The sequence below is a fragment of the Diabrotica virgifera genome, chromosome 8, assembly GCF_917563875.1.
Source record: "Diabrotica virgifera virgifera chromosome 8, PGI_DIABVI_V3a".
Lineage (NCBI taxonomy): Eukaryota > Metazoa > Arthropoda > Insecta > Coleoptera > Chrysomelidae > Diabrotica > Diabrotica virgifera.
The window spans coordinates 225,899,284-225,912,299 of record NC_065450.1 but is presented as its reverse complement, the minus strand read 5'-3'; the positions used below and the strand labels follow the sequence as shown (position 1 = coordinate 225,912,299).

Sequence of the window (13,016 nt, the reverse complement as noted above, 5' to 3'; positions counted from 1 at the left end):
TGGTGTTCTGTCTGTTAGTTTTGCTCTGGCTGAATCTCTTTTGTTTAAACAATTATGTAAGTACAGTGGAACCTCGATAACTCGGATTAATCGGGACCGCGGCCGATCCTGGTTATCGAAAATCCGAGATAGCCGGAGAATATGGTAAAAATTAATAAAATACGGTATACTTACAGATAAACTCCCTTAGAATTGAAATAACATGAAATATATTTATAAATATGCACAGTACCTACTCATTAAAATTACTAAAAAAACACCAGACACAAACATAAGCAAACGGAAGCGAACAATACGAGACACACAATACAGTCACAACGATGTAATGTTATTTAAGAACAGTGAAAACTAAAGACCATTGTTTATAAAAGAATTTTTTAAATAGTCTTTCCTAAACAATGCTAAGACAGTTTGAAATAAAAAGGAATAGGTACTACAGACAGGTGGCTGTTGTTTCTGCGGCGTGTGCTATGAGTCATTTTTAATATCGTATAGTTCAAATTACACACATACACTTTATCTCTCAAATATTATATTACATACATTTTTATTGTTGAAAGGTTTGTCTGATAATTAACTATTTTGATGGGAAATAAGCCACAATTAAATTGAAAAATAATTTTATTAACGTTTCGCGACGCCCAAATCGGGTCGTTGTCAAAATACAAAATATTGAAAATCAAAATGTTTATCTGATGAAAATCGGTCCGGGTTAGCCGGACTTCCGGGTTATCGGGGGCCGACTTATCGGGGTTCCACTGTATTATAAAATCCGTTTTCAATTTTCTTTATTCTCTATGAAACGAATTATTTATGCATATTATTACCTGTAAATAGTACCTATTTCTTTTGATTTTTAATTGTAAAGAATAGAAAAATTACCATACATTTTAATTTTTTTAGAATCAGCTGAAAGTGTATTGGCTAGTTGGAAGAAACTCCACATTGTCGATTATTACTTTATAAATAAATATTAAGATATAAATAAATATTAAAACCTGTATGGACTTATCGATGCCCACTATGGGGGTGCACTAGACCAAGTAATATAAAAATTATACAAAGATTCCAGAACAAAATACTGAGAAATATTGTAGATGCTCCTTGGTATGTGGCAAACAGTGATCTCCATAAGGACCTAGGAATGGAATCTGGATATAATCATGAAGAAGATGGCAGGAAGTCACGAGCAACAACTTTATAAGTACGATAATGTTGAGGAAATCCAGCTCCTCGATACTACTGGGCAAACTAGAAAATTGAAGAGGACAAAGCCTTTTGAACTAGTTTGAGTGATAGGTGATAGTAAAAAGCAGAGCATAGTGCTTGTGTGCCTGTGTATGTTAGAATAGTGCACGATCTTGTTAGATTAGATAAGAGACGCTATGGGGCAAGCTCTTCATTTTAAGGAACAGTAGTAATTTAGGTTAAATTAAAATTTCTCATTGGTCCATGAGAAGTTATGACCAGATTGTAATTGTAATGTACAATTCAATACAATGAATCATCATCGTAGTGATGATTATGGAAAAAAATATATGACAAGATGTTGTGCAATAAAAATGTTTATATTTATCTTCTTCTTCTTCTTCTTCGCGCGACTAGGATTACTCCTGTTTGTCTGCCTCTTATTCTGTTTCAGTTGTTGTTGACTGTACATTCTCTTTCCACCTTTTCGGCGGCCTTCCAACGGGTCTTTTGCTATACGGCTTGTTGTTTTTACTAATCTAACTGGTTCCATTCGGTTTACATGTTCGTTCCAGTTTTTCTTTCTTGTTTTTATCCACCTGTTAATATTTTGAATTTTGCATGGTTCTCGTATACTTCTGTTGCTTTGTCTGTCTTTTAATGATATGCCCGCTATTGATCTTAATACTTTCATTTCGATATTGTTGATTTGTTGTTTCGTCTTTCTTGTATCAGTCCTTGTCTCCGCTGCATATGTTAGGATAGGTCTTACTGTTGTCTTGTATACTTTTATTTTGCTTTCCGTGGCCAGATATTTGTCTCTCCATATGGTAACTCGGAGGCAACCACTTAGTCTTGACGCTTTTGTTGCTTGTGTTGTGGTCTCTGTTCTTATATTCCTGTCACTAGTGATCTCTATTCCTAGGTAATTGAATTTCATTACTTGCTCTACAATTTTGCCGTCTATTTCTAACTTGCATCTACGCGGCTCTTTACTTATCACTATACATTTAGTTTTTTCTTCTGATATCTACGCGGCTCTTTACTTATCACTATACATTTAGTTTTTTCTTCTGATATTCTCATATTAAGTTTATTTGCTGTGATATTGAAAGTGTGGAGCTGCCTTTGTAGGTCATCCTCGTTATCAGCAATTAGTACTGCATCACCAGCATAGCATATTATCGTGATTTTATGCGCTCCCATGTGGTATCCATGTCGTTTTCTTACTTCGTGAATTATTTGATTCATCACCATATTGAATAACAATGGACTGAGCGAGTCTCCTTGGCGGATTCCTCCTTTCAGTTCTATGCGTTCTGTTTCTCCTGTTGACATTATAACTCTGGTCTTGTTGTTCTTGTTAATTTCATTAATTAACGTTATTATCTGATGGTCTTGTAAAAATTGCATCTATTGTGCTGCGGTTCTTCCGCACAATAGATGCAATTTTTATTATCAGGCAAATAGTAGGAAAGTCTATTGAATATGGAAAACCAGCATACATGTATATATTTATCAAGGATGTGTTATTTGGTATGGCCACATATACTTCTGGTATATCTTCGGTGATGTGACAATACTTACCTCCCATCTGCTTTTTCATGAATTTTGTAGGAGACGAAAAACCATTTTTAGGGTCATCTCCAGTTTTCACATGTAAATTTTGACATGTTTTGTAGTAAATGGATAGTTGAATTTACTACAAAACATGTCAAAAAATGTAATATGAAAACAGGAGGTGACTGTGAAAAAAGTATTTAGTATCTCTTACAAAACTCATGAAAAAACAAACCGGAGGTATTATGTCACATCAACAACTATATCCAGGGAATGTCTAAAAAATATACTGTGAATGTCCAAAAAACATTCGTAGACATTCATGGAATGTTCCAACAAGACATTCAAGGAATGTTTAAAATGCTGGCACAGGACTTTCCTGGGACATTTAGGGGACGTTCTTGTGCTTTTGAGGACATTCCAGTAATGTTTTCAATGTCCTATGTGTACATTCTAGGAACATACATGGAATGTTTGGTGTTATTAGGGTTGCGGTGTTTAGCTTCAGTCCATATTCATCACACGTTGTGGTAATCCTATTAATTCAGATGTTGAAGTTCTTCGTAATTGCTTGCAATTAACACCATGTCATGCGCGTATCTCAAATTATTAATATTCACGCCATTCATTTTAATACCACATTGAACATTATCCACTGCTTTATTGAAAACAAACTCAGAATACATAGATGTTAAATATTAGTTCAGACAAAATGCAGCCATCCTCTTCGTATTAGAAGTTCTTTAAAAGTGTCTTGGCCAATCTTGACGTTTGCACGTTAATGCCAGTAAAGATTTTCAATAATGCGTAGGTCTTTATCATCATATCAAGGGACTAATAAATCATAAAATTAACTAATCATATTTATTTAGCATAAAAAATATAATTAACTGATATTTAAATATACAAGCAAATCCTGCCTATAGCTTTACAACTTAACTTATGGCACTCTGGATTTCTTGCTGCTGTGTAGGTCTACTTTATATGGAAATATAGTGACGAGCGCACTAATAACCGGCAAAATAGCGCCAAAGATGGAAAACATATTAATTTATGAGATAAAAACAGATGAAACTAGTAGAAATGGAAAATTTAGCGATAGAAACCTGCAAGTTTCCATTATATTGATTGTTTCCCACCTTTAAATGTATCGGACGAGTTTGACAACTACAACTGTGACAGTGACAGTTTTAGTTGACATACTCCTCTGATAAGTCTAAGGGTGGGAAACAATTAATATAATGTAAATTTATAGGTTTCTATCGCTAAATTTTCCACCTCCACTAGTTTCATCTATTTTTATCTCACAAATTAATACGTTTTCCATCTCTACCGTTAATCTGCCGGTTAATAGTTCGCTTATCACTGTATACTGAGGGAATTAGATTAGATTTATATCTAGAGATGCAGAAAACAAGGTTAAGATATGGTGGCAATGATGATTTCCAATCAATTGGGAAAGGAACCTAACAAAAGGGTTCAAAATAAAGTCTATCTTTATTTTGTTCTGAAACTTTGACTAATTGAACCATAGCGTATTTTGTAAAGTTTAATCTCTGCTTAATTTCTTCAACTACCTGTGTAAAACGATAAAAAGGATTTCATTTCTACGCTAAACGTATTATTGAAGGTGAAATAATTCTTTTAATATAGAATCAAGTTTCTCGTGCACAGTAATTACAGAATTATAAGAAACATTCATTAAAATGTTTATAAACACATTGACGTGAAAGCGGGACATCCTAGTAAAAATTTTATATATTTTATTCGTTCGCCATATCTTGTGGTCCACATGATTTTCGATTATTTAGAGTTCTGCATCTTTGATTTCCTCTACTGTTATTTTATCATCTTCATCATACTACACTTCATATGCTGTTGTAATGGTGTTCGTGATTTGCGGTCTTGTTTCAGTCAGAAATTGTGAGTAATGTTTGATTCAAGATCTTTCTTCTATTAAATCTGTTCTACTTGCTTCTTTTCTGTTTATTTTCAGATTTTTTACTATTTCCATGCTTCTTTCGATCTCTTTGGCCCTGGGATAAATATAAAGTAATATAAAAACTAAAATATATAAAACGACAATAAATATCATACTACACACCACCAGATTGAAAAGGAAAATTCTCTGGTAACAACCTCCGAGGCTTTTAAAAATTATAAGCCATGCAGCTGCCAAGACTATCAGAAGATGAGGGAATTTTAAAAGTAAGGGAATTTTAAATTTTAAAAATTTTAAAATTCCATTATCTTCTGATAGTCTTGGCACCCACATGCTTATAATTTTTAAAAGCCTCGGAGGTTGTTACCAGAGAATTTTCGTTTTCAATCTGATGGTATGTAGAATGATATTTATTGTTGTTTTATGTATAATTAAATTGAAAACTTAGTTTGTTTCTTATCAGATGTCGCTACCATACCCCAGCCATTTCGTTCGATGCTATCTGGGACGACATGCGTCGAAGTATCCTAGTTCAGTCAGAGAGAAGAGCATATGGTTCTACTGATGAAGGGCAAAAAAGCCCCGAAACCGGTATAGACTCTTCCTGCACTCTCCGATTGAACTAGAATATAATGCTGCTACATTTTCGGGTTGCAACCAAATTGAAAATGTTTATACATTTTTAATATAAAATAATATACTAAAAAGGGGTAGTTCCCTGGGTTGGCTGTATACCTTATAGTTAAACAAACTGGAACATGAAGTAAAAACCACTTCTATGTAAAAGGTATATTTACTAAAAATTTTTAGAATCCCAATGGATTCAATAAAATGAGTTCATCAGAACGTTTTCAAACCTATCGGTCCATCATCAGTGAATTTGAATACTTGCAAAATAGCCCCAGAACCAAACAATGGTTGTGGTTATAAATAAATCTACATTATGTTAAAATAAATTTAAAATGGCTAAACGCCGATGTTCAGGGATTAAACCTCTGGGAACATGGTGAAACTCTACCCGAGGACCCAATCAACCATCTTCGGTCAACGATGACTACTAAGTCTTCTCTTTTCTGTTGAAGTTTATGGATGATGTCTGGGTCATAACCATTGTTAACTGCAATTTGTTTGATGATGTTCAGTTCTTTGTTAAATTCAGTTGTAGATAGAGGAATAGAGTTTAATCTATGTATAAAACTACGAAATGCAGAAAGTTTATGTGAGAGAGGATGGTTAGAAGTGGAATGGATAACGTGATCAGTCTGTGTAGGTTTACGGTAGATACCAAAGTTGAAGTGGTCATATAGTCTGATAATAGATATGTCCAGGAAGTTAATGGAGTTAGAAGATTCTAGTTCCATGGTAAAAGTGATTTTAGGATGGATTTGAGTGATTTTATGAAGTAAGTTGTGAGCTGAGTCGGAGTTACCAGATATGAGGACTAAAATGTCATCTACATAACGAAACCAATGTAATATCTCTGGATTTTTTGTAATATGGTTGGATTCTAAATGATCCATAAAGACATCAGCTAAGAAAGGGGATAAGCAACTTCCCATTGCTAAACCATCTGTTGCAGTTGTGGATTCACTGTGTGGAAAAATCACACAGTGATTTTTATGGTACTTCCACATACTATAACAACTTCCAATTATTCTAATATAATTGATAACTTTTAAATAAACACACAACTGCTTTTCTAAGCCCTAGATATCACATATAAAGGGTTTGATAACGTTTATTAAGTTTTCTGCATTATGTGTAATGTGGTTTGCCTACTTCCTCCATTACAATATTTTAACATTTACATCAAGTCTATTTCCATTTTTACAGACTATCTACCACAGTGGGAACGACTGTTTTTATTGTTATTAATTTAACAAATTTTACAATAAATACCACAAAACAACAGGGAAATTATAACTTCCTGTGGAACTATCATTCCTGTCATGTCACCATTCAGAATTTCCGATATCAAAATCACTTGCTTCCGTACAGTCATGATGTGAACTTGTCAGATAGAGCTCATTGGTACCTCGGGCGAAAAACATTGGATATCTTTATCATCCATGTTATAATTCACATCTTTGTCATATGTTCCGATGACGGATCAATTGTAAAGGGTTTTTACCCTGTTATTTTTACTTTGGTGGCTTGCATGTAGATTCTAAGATTGCACTGATGATGATCGGTCAACCGATCGAAAACTAGTTCTGTCTTTGATGTAGCCCTGTATAGGGATTTTAACAAATATACCTTTTATAACGGATTTTATATTTTTGTAATGGTATACAGCCAACTACAGGAAATTTTTCCTCGTGGATTAGTTTTGTATTGGTTATTTTCTTGGGCCAATATGTTTTCAGGATATTTCTTAAATATTTGTTACAAAAGATTACAGTTTTTGTAGTTGTAGTTTCGTTGTGTTTCCATGTTTTTGCTCCATATAGTAGTTTACTTTTGATATGCAACTATTAAAAATTTTAATGTTTGTTGTTTCCGATATATTGTTTATTTGCCAGATTTTATTTAACGCGTTGTTGCATGTGGAGCCTTTATTATTCTCGTCTGTATTTCCTTTTTACACTGCTTGTTTCTTTCCATGACTGATCCTAAATATGTGAACTATATTAATCCTGGGATAAATACCTAATTAATAATATACACACAGAGGTAAAATTAACGGAACACCTTAAAAATGGGACAAGTTAGATGTCTCGAATTTCCTAAACCTGTTGTCCGATTTGAGTGATTTTTTTAGTATGTTATATAGCCTTATTATTTAAGAAAATCGATGTAATAATATTGTTGCTAGACAGGTAAATGTCATTTTTTACCAGGTATAACAATAATACTGTGTTTTTTACTTAATGTTCGGAACACCCTGTGAAATATTCTAGAATATATAAAATATTGAAACTAAAACTCAACTGTAGCCTTAGGCCGTCTTAAATTTTTTTTTGATTCATTCGCTTATGTTCGCTTATGTATTATTCAATAAATGAGGTATGCTTTGGTCTTGATCAATATCATTCCCAATCTCGAGAGCTACTGTTTTTACCACTTGTAAGGTTCTAGGAGGTGGCAAACGCTGTTGCGTTTGAAAATTGCGTTAAATTGAAACTTTAAATAATAAATCTACTAATTTTCACAACAAACCAGAAATTTTTTGACTGTTAGCCATTTGACATCTACATATTAGATTGTTAATTTCTGATAGCCTACTTTAGGCTTATTTATTAAACAAAGCAGAAAATGAGGATTTATTGATGAAAAACATGGTTAGTTGTTATACGTACCTAACTCTTTTATTATCTAACATAAGCAAATGAATTAAAAAAAAGGAATATTAATAAATCCTAATGCTACCATTGAGTTTTAGTTATTTTAATATTTTATATTTATATGCTAGAACAGCGTTTCCCAACCGGTGGGTCGCGACCCACTAGTGGGTCGCGGGCGGCTTTCAGGTGGGTCGCGGCGTGGCTCTTACAGTAGCTGAGTAGCGTACAGTGACCGTGCTCCTTATTTTTTTCTATCATAATGGGTGAGGGATGGGTCGCAAATATGAAAAAACATCAGAAGGTGGGTCGCCAGACATAAAAGGTTGGGAACCACTGTGCTAGAATATTCCACCTTTTTAATTTCCTTACAATAAAGTAATACGGCCCAGATGCTTATTGTATCTAGTGAATTGTGTATTAAAAATTTACTTTTCTGAATAATTTTATTTTGTAACTTGAACTGTGTAAAGAATATGCTATAATATGTCAAATATTGAAAAATATACAGAAACAGTACAAAAATCGATTATATGCAAAATATGCAACAAATATGCAATTGTCATAAATTCCCGTCTCTAGTTATAATAAACCTGTGAAAGCTTAAATAAAAAAAATGTTTTATTAAGAAAGTATATTACAAAACTTTTTAAATCATTTTATTTCAATCTTACATCCTATATCGAAACCGAATCAGCATATTTTCTATGAACACATTCCAATCATTGTGCCATAAAGACAACGCAGCATTTTTCTGAATACTATCCAAGCTGCTGTACACAATCGAGTTAATGGCTAGTTGCTTCAGAAAACGCAGATCCGTCTCTCTGCTAGTCATGCCCATAAAAGCCATGTACCAATCGTCACTAAGACCCTTGGCTCCCCAAAAAGAGGGATCATCCGAAGCAATAACCACAGGAAAACCATTAGCAATCAACAGGTTCCCAGGGTGGTTTCTTAAATCCGTAACCAACTTGAGGACTTGGTTCGAAATGGGGCATATCTCCAAGGCGATCTGTTGCTCTTTGACGTATTTTGATAATAGAGGATGTTTTAGTATCGAATATCCATGCCCAATTCGGGTGGAGTTTAACAAGATGGCGTCGAATAGGTTCAGGTCTGTTTCGCCGTACCAGTTTGTTTCGCCAGCATGGAAGAAGAATTTGGCTCCAAGATTTTTGAGTTCTATCAATTGGGGCACAAAGGCTGTTAGTGGTTGACCTAAAAGTAAATAGCTATATGAAAAAATAATAGTAAAGAAAAAGTCAAAAAAGTATTAATATTAAAAATTTCAGTTATTGTATTTGTATATGTTTCTTGATAAGACTGTTAGGGATATTTTCTGTGACGATAAAAAAAAAAGAATGTGTGTGTTTTTTTTGTACTCATATTAATGAAAGTCAAAGCAAGAACAAATTTTATGAAATTTAAGAAATTCCTGTGCAGTCATGATCTAAATTTGGAACTTCGCATAAGAATGGTTTGATGTTATATATTCCCAGTACTACTTTACGGGGTTGAAGCATGAACCCTGACAGAATCGCTTTTTAAAAACCTAGAAGCATTTGAGATGTGGTATTCTGAAGATCACTTGGGTAGAAAGAGTCACAACCGAAAGGGTTTTGCAACGTTTGAATAAAAGTTGCGAAGTAGTGAACACTGTTAAAAGGCGCAAATTGGAATACTTTGTTCATATAATGCGTCACCCAGAAAAATATGACATACTTCACCTTGTCATGCGAGGTAAAATAATGGGAAAAAGAAGTGTGGGCCGCCGTACAACTTCTTGGCTTAAAAACCTACGCCAATGGTTTGGGAAAACTAGCGCTGAACTAGTTCGTGCGGCTGTAAATAAGACAGTGATTGTTAATATGCTGGGCAACATGAGAGCCAACGATCGACAAGCGGTCTCGGCACCTTAAAAAGAAGAAGTGTGTACTTTGTACGCACGTAAGGATTTATACTTCTATTATATAATTTCTTAAAAATAAATATACTTTTAACAGTTTGTTTTAATTTTTTTAAATACCAATCTAATTTTGTGCTTACCGCTTTCCAAAAATAAAAAAAAGTATATGATTGCTCCGGATTCGAACTCAAGACCTCTCGATCTCTGGCTGAATGCTATACCAAACACGCTACGAGGACTGTGTCTGTAACGGTTCGGACGTACCTAATGACAATTCAGGGCAACAAACAGACGAGGTGAGGTATAATAAATATACAATAAATGTTTTAGTAATATTCATCTTACTCCTGAAGAAGACAAATCCAAAGACACAAAAATTATAATAAATATATTTACTAAAAACACTAATATGAAAAAAAATCATATATTCTTTTCACACCTTTTCTTGCACTGATATATTTATACATAACTTGAAAGATTTAGCAACTAAACGCCCTACTGTGTGTGTGCACATGCGCGCAGTATTATGCAATTTTACTCTCAATCGCACCTAAAGAAGTAAAACTTCAAAAATTAAAACATTACACTAATCACAAAGAGTGCTAAAGTTGCTACTGAAAGTCAGCCATAACCGAATATATCATAAACTGGACATAGACATTAATGATACGCAATTTGGGTTTCGCAAAGGCCTGGCAACTCGTGAAGCTCTTTTTTCACTTAACATACTTATACAAAGGTGCCTGGACGTCAATCAAGATATATATGCGTGTTTTATTGACTGTATTAAAGCATTCGATAAAGTACAACATGAACAATTAATGCATGTCCTGGAATCAAAGAAGCTGGACTACACTGACCTCAGGATTATATCGAATTTATACTATAAGCAACGAGCAAAAGTACGTGTTAAGGATAAGCTGTCAGAGGAAATTGAAATCAGATGTGGAGTGAGACAGGGATGCGTGTTGTTGCCAATTCTTCTTAATACCTACTCGGAAGAGATCTTAAAAAAGCTCTTGAGGGTGAAACAGCTAGAATAAAGGTAAATGGAGTTCCCATTAACAACATTAGATATGCGGATGACACTGTCATCTTAGCTGAAAATATTGGGAATCTTCAGAAGCTGGTGACAAGAATAACAGAGTATGGACAAGAATACGGGCTAATAATGAATGTCACGAAGACAAAGTTTATGAGAATATCGAAAACTCAAAGAAATAACGAAAATCTCTTCATAAACGGATCCAATATCGAACGAGTCGACCAATATGCATACCTTGGAACAATCATCAACTCTACAGGAGATTACTTACAGGAAATCAAAATCAGAATAGAAAAGGCTAGAGCAAATTTTAACAAAATGAGAAAAGTGCTCTGCATAAGAGATTTGAAGTTGGAGCTAAGAGTTAGGTTGGCTAGATGCTACGTTTTCGGTGTTCTGTTGTTAACTCTGCGGCCTTTTCTAGGTTTATTTCCAGTCCAGTTTTTGTGTATTCCTCTTCTAATTTTCGGAGCATACAGGACAGATCTTCTTCATCTTGGGCCGTTACCACTTGGTCATCTGCAAAACTTAATGTATACAAAAAGTTGTCCCGAATTTCACATTTCCTTTTCCATGGTTTTAATATTTGTTCCAGGAATATCTCTCATTCTATCGGTTTATTTATAAATAATATCCTAAATTCAAATCCTCTCCTCTATTCTAATGAAAAGAGCTAATGCAACCAGTATTACATATGCTTGAAATTTGTAGAAGAATTATTGAACCGTGATAGTGTGACGTCAAAACGTCGAAAAGGTTTTCAAACAAAGCAAAAGTTTGACGTCTGTCAATTGATTGTACACGTGATTTGTGTAATCATTTTTAATTTTATTTTGTTTTTACAATCATCTGCACATTTTTTCTAAAGACACAATCCTTGTTAGCCATATCAATCATATTGCTTTTAATTTTATAAATGTCCTTACACAAAGTCAAGGATTTACACACTACATAGTACTTACTGCGTTTCTTCAGGTTCATAACCTTGGAAATATGGTGGGAAATATACTATGAGCATTGATTACAATCACGGGTACCCAACACATTACCATTTTGTACAAATTAAACATCCTACAAGCAATATATTTCAAATATATGTAAAAACGAGAACAAACACCACTTGTGAATTTTTGGCAGATCTTTGCTTTATTTGGAAACTTTTTCAGAGTAGCCTAGCCAACATTGGTTTCACGTCACGACTATCACGGCTCATTGTTACGTTTAGTGTTAAGCAGATATTCTAGATTGAAAATCAATTGATTGTTACGCCTTTACTTACCCATATCTTCCTGACCCACTAAATCAAAGCCAACAACGAAATCAGGATACAGTTTTTTGATTTTCCTAAAAGTTTCAACAAATGTGTCCATTGTAGAGTTATCGCAGTGCCGACTGGGGGCATAGATAAATTTGGCGCCAAAAAAATCGGGGAAGTCTCTTTGGAATCTCTTTAAAACGTCTGAGTAGATCCCTACCACTTCTTCTTGGCTGTATATGTTTCCTTCTAAGTCATATAGTGTCGGAAGAAAACCTCGAAGTTCCATGTACTTGATGTTATCGTTGTAAAGTTCTTTAAGTGCCATGTAGAAGTAATCTTCAAATACTGGTTTGTATGTTATTAAGCCTGTAAAAACAAGAACAATACTTCATTAGTAAACTTCCGGATTTCTGTATTATTTATACAAAAAATTGGTTTTCTTTTTTTCTGTAACTGGGAGTATTCAATTTTCTTTCGTTATCTTACTGTGCCCTTCGAAGGTTGACGATTCAATTGGCTGGAGTTTAGTAGTTTATCTCGAAACAGTGGCTCTGCAGATTTAGGTTGAAATTTTGCCGAGTCCACGTGGCAGGTCCTTGAGCTTATAAAAGCCACATCTTTTGTTTATTTATTTTGTCTCCTTCCCTGAATTTTTCCTTCAATTATCAAATGAAGTATTTCCTATCTGTCTCCCCTCATTAGATGCTCAATGTTACGTTACGTACGTTCTTTGATATCTGACTCAGGTATCTGATGGATGACGCTTTCAACGATTCTATCGTATTTGGAGGACTGTTTGTGTTTATAATTTGCAAAAAAGTATAAATTTTCTG

At 34.1% G+C, this 13,016-nt stretch overlaps 1 protein-coding gene across 1 annotated transcript in view; it reads right to left on the bottom strand.

The window, feature by feature from the left end:
* Positions 1 to 8,590: 8,590 nt before the first annotated feature.
* Positions 8,591 to 13,016, bottom strand: part of LOC114337182 (adenosine deaminase 2) — a 28,792-nt gene continuing 24,366 nt past the window's right edge. Inside the window, exons 3-4 of the mRNA XM_028287588.2 lie at positions 12,205 to 12,549; positions 8,591 to 9,192 (exon numbers count right to left, since the gene is read on the bottom strand). Coding sequence (XP_028143389.1) covers positions 8,642 to 9,192; positions 12,205 to 12,549 — 896 coding nt within the window. The 3' untranslated portion in view covers positions 8,591 to 8,641. The remainder of the gene's footprint in view (positions 9,193 to 12,204; positions 12,550 to 13,016) is intronic.